The sequence below is a fragment of the Neofelis nebulosa genome, chromosome 4 (genome assembly GCF_028018385.1).
Source record: "Neofelis nebulosa isolate mNeoNeb1 chromosome 4, mNeoNeb1.pri, whole genome shotgun sequence".
Taxonomy (NCBI): Eukaryota; Metazoa; Chordata; class Mammalia; order Carnivora; family Felidae; genus Neofelis; species Neofelis nebulosa.
Genome location: NC_080785.1, coordinates 106,335,466 through 106,350,094, shown reverse-complemented (window position 1 = coordinate 106,350,094; position 14,629 = coordinate 106,335,466). Strand labels below are relative to the sequence as shown.

The 14,629-nt window shown below is 54.0% G+C and overlaps 1 protein-coding gene across 1 annotated transcript in view; it reads left to right on the top strand.

Moving 5' to 3' along the window:
* ABCA13 (ATP binding cassette subfamily A member 13) overlaps nucleotides 1-14,629 on the top strand; it is a 390,771-nt gene that overhangs the window by 184,200 nt on the left and 191,942 nt on the right. Inside the window, exons 36-40 of the mRNA XM_058725626.1 lie at nucleotides 2,002-2,139; nucleotides 3,080-3,260; nucleotides 4,881-5,099; nucleotides 10,196-10,392; nucleotides 13,912-14,069. Coding sequence (XP_058581609.1) covers nucleotides 2,002-2,139; nucleotides 3,080-3,260; nucleotides 4,881-5,099; nucleotides 10,196-10,392; nucleotides 13,912-14,069 — 893 coding nt within the window. The remainder of the gene's footprint in view (nucleotides 1-2,001; nucleotides 2,140-3,079; nucleotides 3,261-4,880; nucleotides 5,100-10,195; nucleotides 10,393-13,911; nucleotides 14,070-14,629) is intronic.

The window sequence follows — 14,629 nt, the reverse complement described above, 5'->3', positions numbered from 1 at the left end:
TCTGCACGCCAAGGGGGAGTGCAGGGGACCGCTTCGGAGCCGCGTGGCCTCCCCCCATTCATTTACATTAATAGATTCATTAGCAGGACTTTAAAAGTGCAAACAGATTAGAGCTGGGATGGTTTAATTAGCAAATCAACCATTAATATCCAATTTGTTTCTCATCTATATTTTCTGACCTGGTAGTTTCTAACTCCAAAAGGCCCCTGCGGTGTCTCCCATCCTTCCTGTCTCTGCAGCCTGGACCCAAGATCAGGTGTCGCTGAACCTCGTGGGGACCGTTTGGTGTCCTTGAAACTCGTGTCTGTGTGTCTAGGCGCCCCTTTACCCCTGCTAATGCGGACTCGGACGCCCCAAGGTGTTTTATTCTCTGTTCTCTTGCCCTTCCAGCAGGTGGCGCCCACTCACGCTGTCAAGGGCAGTGACCCACGGTCACCGGAGCGAGGTCGCTCAGCAGAAGACCACCTCTTGGTGGGGGGTTTGTTGGGGTTGTCATCTGCCGGCTCCTTATCTCTTTTTATTTCTGCAAACTCCTCGTTCGTGCATGTGCATGGGGCCCCTGTATTCCCATTAAGGCAGCTGAAGACACTGGGGTGTGCAGGAGGTGAGTTGTGTCTCCAGACCTGTGTGCATCGAGGGCAACATGCTCTTGCTTCTGGCCTGTGTTCAGAGAGGCGCGTACCGCGGGGCCGCCGCAGCTCAGCAGCCTGTGTCCTCTAACAAGTCTTGCTGGGCCCCTGTCCCTCGGGGGAAGGAGGGGTGATAATAGCACCCCCCACATCGGGTGGTCGCAGGACCATGTGAATGAATACAGGTGGAGACCCTGGCCAGTGCCAGAAGGGAGAGCCTGGGCAACAGGACGCAATTATCTGTGAGCCGCTCGTCTGCTTGCTGGTTAGGGGTAGTTACTAGTTCGCTGGGGTCTTGGGGAGCATCCGGCCTATATCTGTTTTCTAGGGCGGACGCGGGCTGAGGCCCACGATCCAGGCGTGGGGAGGGCTGGCTCCTCCTGAGGCCCCCTCTCCTTCCCGTGTCCTGTTGATCTGCCCTCACTCCCTGTCTGTGCCCCAATCCCTGCCTGTAGGGACACCCCATGACCTCACTGAATCCAAGTTATCTCTTCAAAGCCTTCCTCCAAATACAGCCCTGTTCTGAGTTACTGGGAGTTAGGATTTCAACGCGAAGTTTGGGGCACACAGCTCAACCCATAAGAGATGGTGGCTGTTAGGTCAGATGACCAGCTCCCCACCTTCCTTCACTTTCCTGGTCCTCCTTTGCGACCGTGTCTTTGAATCTTTGGGTTAGGCAGAGTGATGGTCACGCGTCCGCCCTTGGCTGGAGGGTCAAAGTGAAAGATTGTCCGAGTAGGCCTTTTATCTCTTAAGTGACTTGTCTGATTCCCAGCACTCAACCAAACTTAGGCTGGAATGGGTGCGTTAAGGAAAATTGAGAGGCGTTAGTAATTAAATCCACATGTCATGGGGACAGAGTGGCTATTAAGTGGGCTGCAGTGAATTTGGAGCATACGTCTGAAGAATGTCAATGTTTCCTATGGAAATGTTAGCAGCGTGTATTCTTTGTGGATGTCTTAGTGGATTAATGCCTTCATGGTATTAATCCGTGTCCGGTAACCATGCAGAGGACAGAGGAGTGACAGACGGAAGGATGGCGGGCTGGGGTGAGGCTTACTCTGGGGAATATTTAGCAGTTGTGCGTTGCTACTTTTATCTTTAATAAATACCTGCCTGTTCACTGAACGCTCAGAAGGCCTCTTGAGGGAGGTGGCTGTGAGGGGGCCCAGCCGCCGGCCGTGGGTCAGGCTGGAGAGTCTGGGCTCTCCGCATGGCTAATACCCATGCCTCCGGTTGTCATCGGGTCCTGTATGGGGTGTGCCTTCAACACATTAACGTGGAACAACATTTTATAATAATTGGCTAAGCCATTCTCTTACAGAATCTTCCAAGGAGAAAAAACCGGTTTTAACTGTGTCTTGTTTTTTAGGAACTTTTGGATTAAGGAAACCATGGTATTTTCCCTTTACCGCGTCGTACTGGAGGAACTTGGGTGGTTTCGTGGCAAAGAGACCACACGCTCCCAGTTCTAATCTGTCCTTCTCCAGCGAGAACTTTGATGATAAAGGTTTGTAAAGAGTAGCCTTATTGGATGCGCGTCTTCCCTTCCGGTCTGTTTTGTTTCTGTTTTTCCTCCTGGAACTTGGTGTGCCTTCCTCAGCTGCCCACGCTAGCTTATTCGTCACGACTGAGAGGAGGACCATCACTGCCCTGTCAAGGCAAGGAGCGTGCTTCCCAGTGGTGAGGGCAGGACCCCTGTCCATCTGGGCTCCCCTTATGCCCCTTCCACAGAAGCATGACTTCAGGGGCAATTTACAGATACACAGGCTCCCATCATGATAGTTTTATACCACAAGTCAACGTTGTAAGGTAACCTTTTTTCTTTTCTTTTTTTTGTTTTTAGATTTTTAATGTTTATTTTTGAGTGAGAGAGAGACAGAGCGCAAGCAGGGGAGGGGCAGAGAGAGAGGGAGACCCAGAATCTGAAGCAGGGTCCAGGTTCTGAGCTGTCAGCACAGAGCCCAACGCAGGGCTCGAACCCTTGATCCATGAGATCATGACCTGGGCCAAAGTCGGACACTTAATCCAGTAAGCCACCCAGGTGCCCCCATAACCTTTTTTCTTTTTTTTATTTTTCTGACTACACAAGTCAAATAGGAATCTTTGAGGAAATTCGGAACATACCACACCACAACAGACTACCACTCATGGGCACTTTGGTGCGTAACCTGCCTGTGATTTTCCCTCTGCATACGTACAAATTGCGTGTGTGCGTGTTCCTTTTTCTCCTCTTACGAGATGCATAACAGAAGGGCACAAAAGTCTGTCATCAGCCACTCCATTTAATTGAGGCCATTATGTAATTTGCCTCTTGCTTTTGGTAAGGAAGGGTGTTTGAGTTGTGCGTGTTCCACGGAGCTCTAATTCGAATCCACGGCAGACGACTGAATTCGTAAGTGTGAGCACCACTGGGAGTCCTCCAGGCTGAATCTGCCTCTTCTCCTCAGGGTCCTCGCTGCAGATCTGGGAGGGAAAGCCAGCAGGAGGCCCCCCGGGCGTCGCCCTGCTGTCTGTAACCAAGGAATATGAGCGGCACAAGGCAGCCGTCCGAGACCTGACCCTCACCTTCCACAGAGGCCAGATCACTGCCCTGCTGGGGACCAACGGTGCCGGGAAAACCACAGTCATGTGCGTGTCCTTTCACCCTCGTCAAATGCGGGTTTGATTCTAAAAAATGTCAGTTTACCTGTGAGACAGGAAGCTTAGGTTTCTTTTCTTCCTTTTGGTTTTGAGACGGAGTCGCTGTGTGCTCTGGGACAGACAGCTAGTGGGGAGTGTGCAGCAGCCGCCTTCGGCTGGGGACAGACAGGGCTTTACCCCTTTACCCCAAAAAGACCCCGAAGTCTTTTATCCCCTACACATAACACATCGTGGTTTTACTTTAGTCTTTGAGCATCCTATGACGCTTCCCATCTTATCGCTACGCTTAAGTTTGTTTGCGTATCTATGGGAAGATGAAACTTGGGACAAAGTCTGCAAATGTTTTAACCAGCTGAGTATTTCTTTTTTCATGTTCTGTTTTTTGTGTGCTTGGGCTTTTTTTGTGAAGGCTTGGTGTTTGGTTTGGGGTCCAATGGCTCCAGGTTTGATTAAAGAATCAAATTGTGGAATCCCAGAGGAAAAACGAACTCAAAAGCGTGGGGCTCACGCAGCAGCCCTGAGCTGCCTTCAGAAAAGGGTCTCGTCCCGGGAAAAGCCCCAACACGGTCAAACTTGTCCCAGGAATAAGGACATTTCTCTCGGTTCTGTTTTCGTACAACTAACGTGCACTTAGTTAAACGTGAAAAGTATTATTTGCTTTGAACTTCCTAAGAAACGTGGCAAAGTAACATGTAGAAAGCTTCAGAAATTTCAATTAAAAATAGAGAAACAAAGAAAAGTTTTCCTCTTGGCTTGGATTGTGAAATAGAGCCAGAGATCCCACTGAGTGTTCTCGTAGGGTTTTCAGACTGGAAAAGTAGGCATTCTGCAGAGAATGAGTCAGAAAGCCAGCTTTGGGAGTACACTTTTTTCTTTCTTTAAAGTTTATTTATATATTTTGAGAGACAGAAAGCACATGTATGGGGAGGAACAGATGAGAGAGAGAGAGAGAGAGAGAGAGAGAGAATCCAGGCAGGCTCCACACCATCAGTGCAGAGCCCGATGTGGGGCTCGAGCTCACCATGAGATGATGACCTGAGCCGAGCTTAAGGGTCAGACGCTTAACCGACTGAGCCACCGTGGCGCCCCTGTATAATTTCTCAGAGATGTGGAAATAGTCTAAAACCTAAATAATACACTTTCTGAGATAAAGCAGCAGAGCCAGGCAGTCCTCGGGCTCCCTTCGAGGAGGCCACGCAGGCGAACTTCCTGATTTGACGTGGACAGCACACCTGAGAGAAGCCAGGAGCTCCTGGCCACAGAGTTGCGTGTGCAGGCTTGCGTTCCACTAAGCTTGTGTCTCTACTCACAAGGACTTAAGGAAACACGCCATCTCCTTCCCTGGTTTCCGTGTCTGTAAAACAAAGTCGGATTTTACCGTCTTAAGCTCCCATGCCACTAGAATGTCTATGATCAGCACGTTTAGGGGAGTATAAACATCATCATAAGCCCACGGCTCCGAGATTAAGCCACCCATCCTGCTAAGCTCCTTCCGGCTTGTCACCGTGTAAAAGCAGGTCCTTGGACGGTCGCCCTGCATCCCTCTGGGTTGCTGGCATCGGGAGCAGCTGGCTCCTGGGTCCTCTGCTGATTTGTCCTCTCTGGCAGATCCATGCTGACAGGGCTCCACCCGCCCACTTCCGGAACCATCACCGTCAACGGCAGGAACCTGCAGACAGACTTGTCTGCCATCAGAAGGGAGCTCGGGGTGTGTCCTCAGCGGGACGTCCTGTTTGACAACCTCACCGTCCTGGAGCACCTGGTCCTCTTTGCTTCCATCAAGGCACCGCAGTGGACCCGGAAGGAGCTGTGCCAACAAGTCAACAGGTTAGCGCCCGCCGTGTCTTTGGTAGTGACGGGTGTACAAAGAGGTGCTTTAAAAGTACCTTTGGTGTCTTTGCTTATGAGAAGAGGAGAGCTAGCAAATTGTCCTTAACTGTGGAGTTAGGACACAGCCGCCAGCACTGGAAATTCCAGAGAAGGCTTCTCAGGGAGGACTCTGAACTTGACTTGGCCTGTCCTTGGGGTCTAGATGGGTGAGCTCACGTGGGAACGTGTGGCCGAGGCTGCGCATGGAAGGTTTGTGTCTGGAGCGGGGGGCCGGGTGTATGTCCTGAAGTGAAAGAATGGGGGGTGGGCCGAGAACTAGCTCCTGGAGCCCAGCTGGTCCTGCTAAAGGGGGTCAGACTTCTTCACACAAACAGGTGCACATGGGCAGGAGAGGGCCAGCAGCTGCCGCTCCGGTAGACTTGTCCTGTGGCCCCAGGGCAGAGAGCACAGCCCTGGGGAAGGCCGGGGACAGAGGCCGCTTTGAGCGGGGGAGCATGGCAGTCTGAGGGGTGGCAGAGCCAGTCGAGGGGGAGAGAAGAAAGAAGTCCCAGAACTGAAGACTGTTCAATGTCAGAAGGAGCAGACTGTGTGGACCAGCGGGATGTCCAGGGTGGGGAAGGAGGAGTCCGGTGGACGGCTGAATGCATTTCCGGTCTCCCTGGACCAGAAGGAGGAGGGAGGAACCGGAGGTCCCTGGTGGGAAATCAAAGCGGTGTCTCGGGGATGAGCTCGGAAGGACAGGTGGGAGCGGGGACAGCAGCCTGAGTCATGGACAGCAGCTGGGTGGATGGTAAAGTTTATTTATTTCGAGAGACAGAGTGAGAGAGAGTGGGGGATGGGGCAGAGAGAGTGGGGAGAGGATCCCAAGCAGGTTCTGTGCTGCCAGGGGCTCAATCTCACAAACCTCAAGATCGGGAGCTGAGCTGAAATCAGGAGCTGGACTGGGCCGGCTGGCCTAGTTCAGGAGGCGAGTCGGGGCTCCTGCTCTGAAAGCAGGTGAGGCTAGAAGAGGTCACGGGTGCTGAGCTGGCAGGAGGGGCTCTCACCAGACGTAGGGTGAGGTGGGGGGGATGTCCCCAGCAGTTCCGGCCTCTGCTCAGGCAGGCGGAATGTGGCGTTGTTCCTGGAAAAGGAGAGGGCCGATTTGGGAAGGAGGTAAAGTCATGAGTGCATCTTACAGGGGTGAGTTGGAGGGGCGGGACGTGTCTGACACCAGAGCCCCTGTGGCACTGCGTTTAACACCTTCTGTGCTGGGCACTGCCGCGGCCGCCTGCGGGCAGCTTGCTACAGAGTGTCTCCCGGAGACAGGGACAGGGCTCAGCTTCCGGGCTGGGGAAGCCAGAATATGACCTGGGGCTTGGCTGCAGCAGGGCTGTGCTGCCTGTCCCTCGGGCCGGTTGCCGTGCCGCACAGTCTGGGGTGCAGATCTGTGGGAAGTGGACATTTGCTGAGGGGAGAAAGGGGGTTCGCGGGCACATTTCTAGTGTTGCATTTCAGACGCCCATTAGGAGATCCCAGGGGTCTGAGGGGATGCTCAGGCAGTGCATGCAGGGGACAAGGGCTTAAATATGAGCTCTCAGGGCCATGGAGGGCAGGCGGCAGGCAGGTTGGGTGGTCTGGCAGGTGCACGGGCATCAGGTGGGGGAGCGGGCGGGCGGGCAGGTGAGGGGGCACCAGGTAGGTGGGCGGGCAGGCTGGTGGGTGGTCAGGCTGGTGGGTGGGCCAACACCCTGATAGCATGTGGGAGCATCTGGACTGAAGCAGCCTGGGTCACCATGGAGCCCACATCTGGGCTGTCAGTCCTGAAGGGGTCTTGCCTGACCAATCCGTGTTTAGGCTAAGATGGGTCTAGCAGCACACACGGGAATCCTAGAGAGGCAAAGTGAGCCAGGTCAGAGACCTTGTCTTGTTGGTGAGAAGACACACAACAAAACAAGACCACGAACCGGACCATGAACCAGAACATGGTGGAGGGAGGAATTCTCGGGGCTCAGGATCTGACGTGGAGCAGGAGGTAGAATCCGCACCGTGGTTACCTCGAACGCCCCGTGGAAAACCGTGTTGGACAAAGACTCTGAGCTGGTTCTCTGCCACCTTGGGCCCCCACTTTCCCACACCTGGAAGGGTCCGCGCCTGGGCTGATACCAACCCCACAGAGGTGGCCGTGTTTAGGGACCAGGGGGCGTGGACACATCACATCCCTCTGGAGACACACTCCTGTTCTGATGGCCGTATTAAGGCTCTGCGGCAGGTGGAGTCTGAACCCGGTGGAAGGAGCCTCAGGGGACATCAGCCCATAAAATCACGTGGTGCACCACACTGCATGTTCACGGTGGTTTCTTCCGTTCCTCGTCTGTCCACGGTCACGCTGTGGGCAGCTTACGTGGGCCTCTGAGGACATTCTCCCCTGCGGGGGCCTCGTTTACCTCTCACGGCGTGCTCCGGAGAGGCCTGTAATAGCAAGAACCGTGCTTGTGACCGTGGAGGCTTGGACGCGCGGGGAGAGCGTGTGTTTTGTGCGCCGCAAGCCTGTCTTGAATTTGAGCGAGCACTTCGCGAGGGATGGCTGTGAATGGCCGATTGGGTCCGTACGACCTAGATTTAAAAAAAAAAAGGCCCAGGTCACCACCTATTCTAATTTTAAAAAATGGCACGTGCTCCGTGTCACGGCAAACTCTGCGATTATGATCGGGTTTAAATCAAGTGCTACTTGGACTTCGTCTTTTTTTTTGGACGTAGGCGACCTTAACAGTTATCTGTTTGCTGCGTGTTACCTAGCAACCAGGCCGATTTGTACAAAAGCAATCTGTGTGAGATCACGTTTTAGGGTAGCAGCTCCCGATTAGAGGGAGCGGAAACTGAAGACACGGGGTTTAGAGCCAGCACACCCCGAACCGGGTCCCGCAGCACCACCCGATTCCCTTGGCGCACAGGATTGTTAAGATGTGAGTCAAGGGAGACGGGATCCCTGGGAGAATCTTCCGAGTGCGTATCTGTCAGGATGTCGGGTCTCTACTGTTTTGCCCTTGATTTGCCCTTGATTGCACATCAAGAAGTCAGAAGAGGAACTTGATCAGGACTTCAGTCAGGGAGATGTCACTATGGGGCTCTTGGAGTTCTGGCACACATCGTGGGGCCCCAGGTGTTTGAGGGTGGTGAGGTCGTCAAGGTCTTGTGTGCAGGTAGATAAGGGAGGACAAAGGACTGGGCGCTGGGCAGGTGGCAGTGGACACAGTGTGGAAACAATGGACAGGTGAGCAGGACCACCCAGGGGGTGGGACGGAGAGACCGGCCGGGAAGGGGAAGACAAGTCCGCTAAGGAGGGGCTTGGTCAAGTGCATCAGATGCTATTGAGGGTCAGGTCCAACGAAGGCTGAGGGGCGACCTGTGGATTTTGGGTGTGGAGGTCATTGGTGACCTTGACAGGAGTTTATTTATTTGAGGGCAGGTGGTGGAGGGGAGAGCGGCAGAAAGAGAGAGAGAGAGAGAGAGAGAGAGAGAGAGAGAGAGAGAGGGAGGAAGAATCCCAAGCAGACTCCACACTGTTAATGTAAAGCCTGACAGGGCTGGAAACCACGAACCTGGAATTATGACCTGAGCTGAGATCAAGAGTTGGACCCTCAACTGACGGAGCCACCCAATCGTTCCAAGGGGACATCACTCTTGGAGGCAGGGAGGGCCCTGTGTGAGTGGGGGACAGTGGGCAGCTGAGCCTTGTGGGGTTGAGTGACTGCCAGAGGCCAGGACTAGCTGGGAAAAGGGATGTGGTGGACAGAGGGGGATGCGGGGCATCGACCTCTGGAGGACTGTGGTTTCTGGAATGACAAGGTCCTGGGTGCAGCTGGCTGTGAGTGGGTGGAATCAGGTTCAGGTCAAGGTGATGGAGGGGTTTGAAGGTTAATGTAACAACGTTCTTGACGAGACCTGCTTGGGGACACCTGGCATCTTTCTATTTGTTTTCTGAGCTGATTGATCTCTGGTCAACGTGCCTGAGTTGGGTTTAACAGCTGTATTGGAATCACCCAGGTGGGGCCGTGTCGGTGGGCCACGTCTAATTGGTGACAGACGGTCAAGATGGTTATCTGTAGAAAATGCTCTGTATCCCACCCTGGGGAGCTACATGAGCTCTTTCCGGGCCAGGATGGAAAGGTTGTAAATAATGACACAGACAGGACACATTTACTTAAGGATCCGACAAGCAGGTCCTTGGGGTTTCACCCAAGTGTCTTTGCTTAGGCTTCTGGAACTTTCTAGAACCGGATGGTTCTTGCTCAACTGTGTGGAACCTTTATGATCCCTCTGGCGTCCAGCCTCCTGTCTGACTGCGTGCTGGCAAGCTGGGAGTGGGAAGGATGCTCGCAGCTTAGCGGGCAGGGAATCCTTGGGCTGGGGGCCAGGCTTGGGGAAGAAAGAACACAATGGAAGAAGGTGAGGAGGGGGTGAGTGTCTGCCGAGCTAACAGGGTGCCACGGCCGAGGGGGAAAAAGGAGACCCCAGAAGGAGGTGAAACTTTGCAGGGGGAGGCCTTCTGGGCCCCGGGCGTCTGGGATCCGGAGCCCCGCGGGAGGGCATCGACGGCTGACCCTCACACGAATGGACTCTGACAGTTCATACTTAGCTTGTGGCATTGCACAGGAACTTCCCGACTCCTGAGTCAGGAAGGCAGGTGGATACTGACGTGGGGCCGGGGGGCCCCGACTCAGAGGCCTTCCCTGGACCACCCTGTGGTGCATGGTGGAGCGGGACCTCCGCTTTGCTCCTTCTGACCCCAGCAGTGCACACTCTGGTGGAAATGCCGGCCCCTCGGCAGAGGGCACGGTGACATGAAGAGAGATACCTTGTCCGGAGAGGAGACGAGTCTCTCCCGAAAACGGTACTTGGTGGACCCCAGCTGGGCAGGCCTCGCACGGGGCCCGTCGGGTGTGATTTCCCCAGAGCCTCAGGAAGGCCGGTGCCTCCGCGTCCGGACTCTGGAGCGCATGACGCTTCCAGGCCTCCTCCGCGTCCTTGCTTGTCCTCGTTTGTGGGGTGCCGTCCGCAGTGGAGCTGCGAGGTGTCGAGGGGGAAGAGTGAGGGCTCCGCTCTTGTTTCAGAACCCTGCGGGACGTGGAGTTAACACCGCATCGGCACAAACAGACCCGCGTGCTCTCCGGAGGCATGAAGAGGAAGCTGGCCATTGGCATCGCCTTCATCGGTGCGTCGGGGACCGTGGTTCTGGATGAGCCGACCAGCGGGGTGGACCCCTGCTCCCGCCGCAGCATTTGGGACATTCTCCTCAAGTACCGAGAAGGTAGGAACGGGGCCGTGGCGCTGTCTTCCAGGGACGCTGTGGCACGGGCAGAGCAAGGAAGGCCTTCTTCTGTGAGGGGCCGACTTGACCTGAGCCTTCTCCTCCCTGGGGGAGATTAGGATTTGCTGCTTAAGAAATACACAGAGCGGGGGCACCGGGGGGGCTCAGGCGCTGAAGCGTCCGACTTTGGCTCGGGTCATGATCTCACGGTTCGTGGGTTTGAGCCCTGTGCCAGGCTCTGTGCTGATGGCTTGGGGCCTGGAGCCTGCTTGGAATTCTGCATCTCTCTCTCTCTCTCTCTCTGCCCCTCCCCCACTCGCTTGCGTTCTCTCTCAAAATAAATAAATCAATTTTTTTAAAAAAAAGGAAAGACAGAGAAGGAACCAGAAAGAAGCCCTGTATTCTTAGCACTCAGAGGGCCGCGCCCAGAGGACCCAGGCCATCACGTGTCTCCTCAGGAAGGAAAGATGCTTCATCCTAAGGCTGGGCTCACTAAGGAAACATGAAAAACAATCCTGTTCCTTTTGGTTCCAGAAACGTAGGGGGGGTGTGGATGCAGAAGACAGAGAAGAAGCAGGGAAACGGAATGAGCAGATGGTGGCTTTCTGTTCCCTTCTGGGTGTGGGCCTGGGATGGGGTGGGGCTGTACCACCACCAGGGGGTGACCCGGGAGGGGGGTGGGGCTATACCATCAGGGGTGACCCTGGAAGGGGGTGAGGTTGTGTCAGTGGCTTGGGCTCATCTGACCTCCTGCAGCTTCACTGCTGTTCTGGAGGCCCAGTGGAGCGTGGGGGCCAGGGAGGCACCCATGGTCCACATCCCACACATTCACGGGTGCCAGGCTTTGGCACTGAGGGGGAGACACGTCTGTCAGAGATTCTGACTGCGTCAGCAGGGCAGAGGCCCAGAGAGCGGGGAATGCTCTGTGCTCTGACCTGACCCTTTCTGGGCCTCGCCTAAGCTCCCAGGGTCATCTGGAGACCACAGCACAAGAGATCCTGACCCTAGCCCATAAAATGGGAGCACCTGAACCTCTGTGCCAGAGACCCTGAGCCCCACTTAAGGGAAGGAGGAAACAGAGATAAAGCTAATTAATTAATTTATTAATATTCATTTATTGTTGAGAGAGAGACAGAGTGTGAACGGGGGAGGAGCAGAGAGAGAGGGAGACACAGAACCCGAAACAGGCTCCAGGCTCTGAGCTGTCAGCACAGAGCCCGACACGGGGCTCGAACTCACAAACTGTGAGATATTGACCAGAACCGAAGTCGGACCCTCAAACGCCTGAGCCCCCAGGCTCCCTGAGATAAGGCTAATTTAAACTGCGCTAAGTCATTTCCCTGCCACTCCTGAGTTGGGACTGATGAAGAAGATTGGCGAGCAGCCGACCAGCACACAGCTTCCATCGTCCCCAAAAGCCTGAGTTGCGGTATGCATCAGCTAGCAAGGCTGCTGTTCTCCTGCACTTTAAAAACTAGAGATGGAATCTTCCAGGGTAGAGTCATGAACACAACGGTATCTCTGGACAGAAAGCCGATGCGATAGAATGTCCCATCCCGTTGTTATAACTTACTTGTTTTCTCACTGTCCTTGGTCGGCGAGCAGTGATTTCTGTCTCCAAAAAGGAGACCAAGAGGGCTGGCTGTTTCGTCTCAAAGGAGGGCTGCTCTGACTCAGGGTAGTGAGAGGTAAGCAGCTGAGTTAGGTGGTCCCTCTAGGAAAACATGTGCTCAGGAATCAGAATGGATTGCTGATTCTGGAAAGAGCCCCACACTCCCGGGTGACCGTGCTGTAGCTTTGGGAAGCAGATGTAAGGACTGAACAAAAACAATTGTTCCCTGCTGAGTAGAAAGAGGCTTTTCCACCTGCACACCAGCACCTGCAGGGCTCGGTTGGCCTGGGGTTTTATCCGCGTGTTCCCTGCCTTCCTGGGCTCCCTTGGAAGAATGAGGAAGGACAGGATGCCCAGACAAATTAGCACGGAACTACCTAATTCTCCTACTCACACTCTCGCTGCACATGACCCTGGAGAAACGATCACATTCCTGTGTGTGTGAGTGTTTCCACGTGTAGGGTTTTTGGAGAAGTAAGTGTACTGTAGACGAAAGCGTGTGGCTCCATATCTGGTCCTTGGGTGCTCGGTCAGTGAGCTTGTCGTTGCTATCATTAAAATAGACAAGAGGAGGGGCGCCTGGATGGCTCAGTAGATTAAGCATCAGACTTTGGTTCAGGTCATGATCTCACAGTCTGTGGGATCGAGCCCCGCGTCGGGCTCTGTGCTGACAGCTCGGGCCCTGGAGCCTGCTTCGGATGCTGTGTCTCCCTCTCTCTCTGCCCCTCCCCTGCTCATACTCTCTTTCTCTCTCTCAAACTGAATAAAACATTTAAACAAATTTTTTTTTTTTTTTAAGAATAAAAGCACATGAGGGGCACCTGGGTGGCTCAGTTGGTTGAGCGCCAGACCTCGGCTCAGGTCATGATCTCATGGTCCATGAGTTCGAGCCCCGTGTCGAGCTCTGTGCTGACAGCTCGGAGCCTGGAGCCTGCTTCGGATTCTGTGTCTCCCTCTCTCTCTGCCCCTCTCCTGCTTCCGATCTGTGTCTCTGTTTCTCAAAAATGAATAAATGTTAAAAAAAAGACAAATTTAACATAGACAAGAGGAGGTGGAGGTGGAGGATACCACTTTTGGAAGGGGAGGCATGGAACATACCACGGAATCCACGAGAGACAGGAAAGCAGCATCTTATAAAGTAGTGCTTTGCAGTTTGGGGGGTGTGTCTTCTTATCCCCTGAGACCATCCTGGGTCGATAATCAATATCTCTGGACTTAATATACTTTTATTTTTTTTGGAATGTAAGTTCTGTTTGATGTTTATTTTTAGACCATTGTGTGGTGTGGGAACGCATCACCCCAAGTGTAGGTTGCACTAATCCCAGGGTCTAACCGGCCCCGAATCCCAGATCAGGGACTGAGCAACTTTTAGTAACCTTGAAGGACCTCTGGATGGGAGGTTGGCCTTGATCTTTGGGACACAGCTGTGGTGAGGGCGGTCACGGCACCCACCTGTTGCCCTGGGGTCTACATTTCACGGTTTCCTTTTGGATGCCTTTATTTATTTATTTATTTATTTATTTATTTATTTATTTAATGAATTGGGGAGACTAGTCTTTTCATCTTTCTGCTTTATTAAAAAAACATCAAATCAGGGTTCCTGGGTGGCTCAGTTGCTTGAGCGTTCAACTTTGGCTCAGGTCATGGTCTCACGGTTCGTGGGTTTGACCCCCACGTCCGGCTCTGTGCTGAGAGCTTGGAGCCTGGAGCCTGCTTCAGATTCTGTCTCTCTCTCTCTCTCTGTCTCTCTGCCCCTCCCCTGCTCAAGCTCTGTCTCTCTCTGTCTCAAAAATAAACATTACATAACAACAAACATCAAAAAAATTAGTGATGGGCTTTCAATCGTGTCCGGGATCCCCTAGGGGCCTTCCTGGCGCCTGTTCTGACGCCCCTGCCTTGGGACGCAGGTCGGACCATCATCTTCACAACCCACCACCTGGATGAGGCTGAGGCTCTCGGTGACCGTGTGGCCCTCCTGCAGCATGGCCGGCTCCGCTGCTGCGGTCCCCCCTTCTGCCTGACCCAGGCCTACGGCCAGGGACTCAGCCTGACGCTCAGCAAGCAGGTACGAAGCACAGTGACCTAGATACGCGGGAGAAATGCCCTTCCTGTGTGGGGCAGAGGAGACAAATTCGGCGGTCCTGTGACAGAGTTTTACACTTTGGACTCAAATCAACTGAACGAATATTGATTCTGAGTCCAGTGTTGCCTGTAATGCTGCTGTCCTATGAAGGGAGGCCTGAGGGCCTTGGGGTCTCGGTACATGTGGAGGAAAGGGTGTACCTGAGAACGAAAGCATGGTCACTGTGGTGTGTGCACAGCATGCTCAGGAGCCGGCAGCGTGGGGGTCTGCTGTGGGCTCCTGGTGGTCGGGGAAGGGGGGCACTGAGCTGCAGACAGCATTTCCTGGTGGCCCCAGACAGGAACTTACTGTGCCATGGGTGGACTGGAGAGGGAGTCGGTAATTGAGTGGAAGTCTCTGTGCACAGCGGCCCGGATGCCAGAAGAAATCCCCCAGGGCTGAGCGGAGCAATTAGCCCCTGTGACCCCAGTGCATTTGCACTGACAGAGGCATCAGATGAGACTCAAAAGTACCTGATTGGTAACAGCATCCACTGGGTCTGG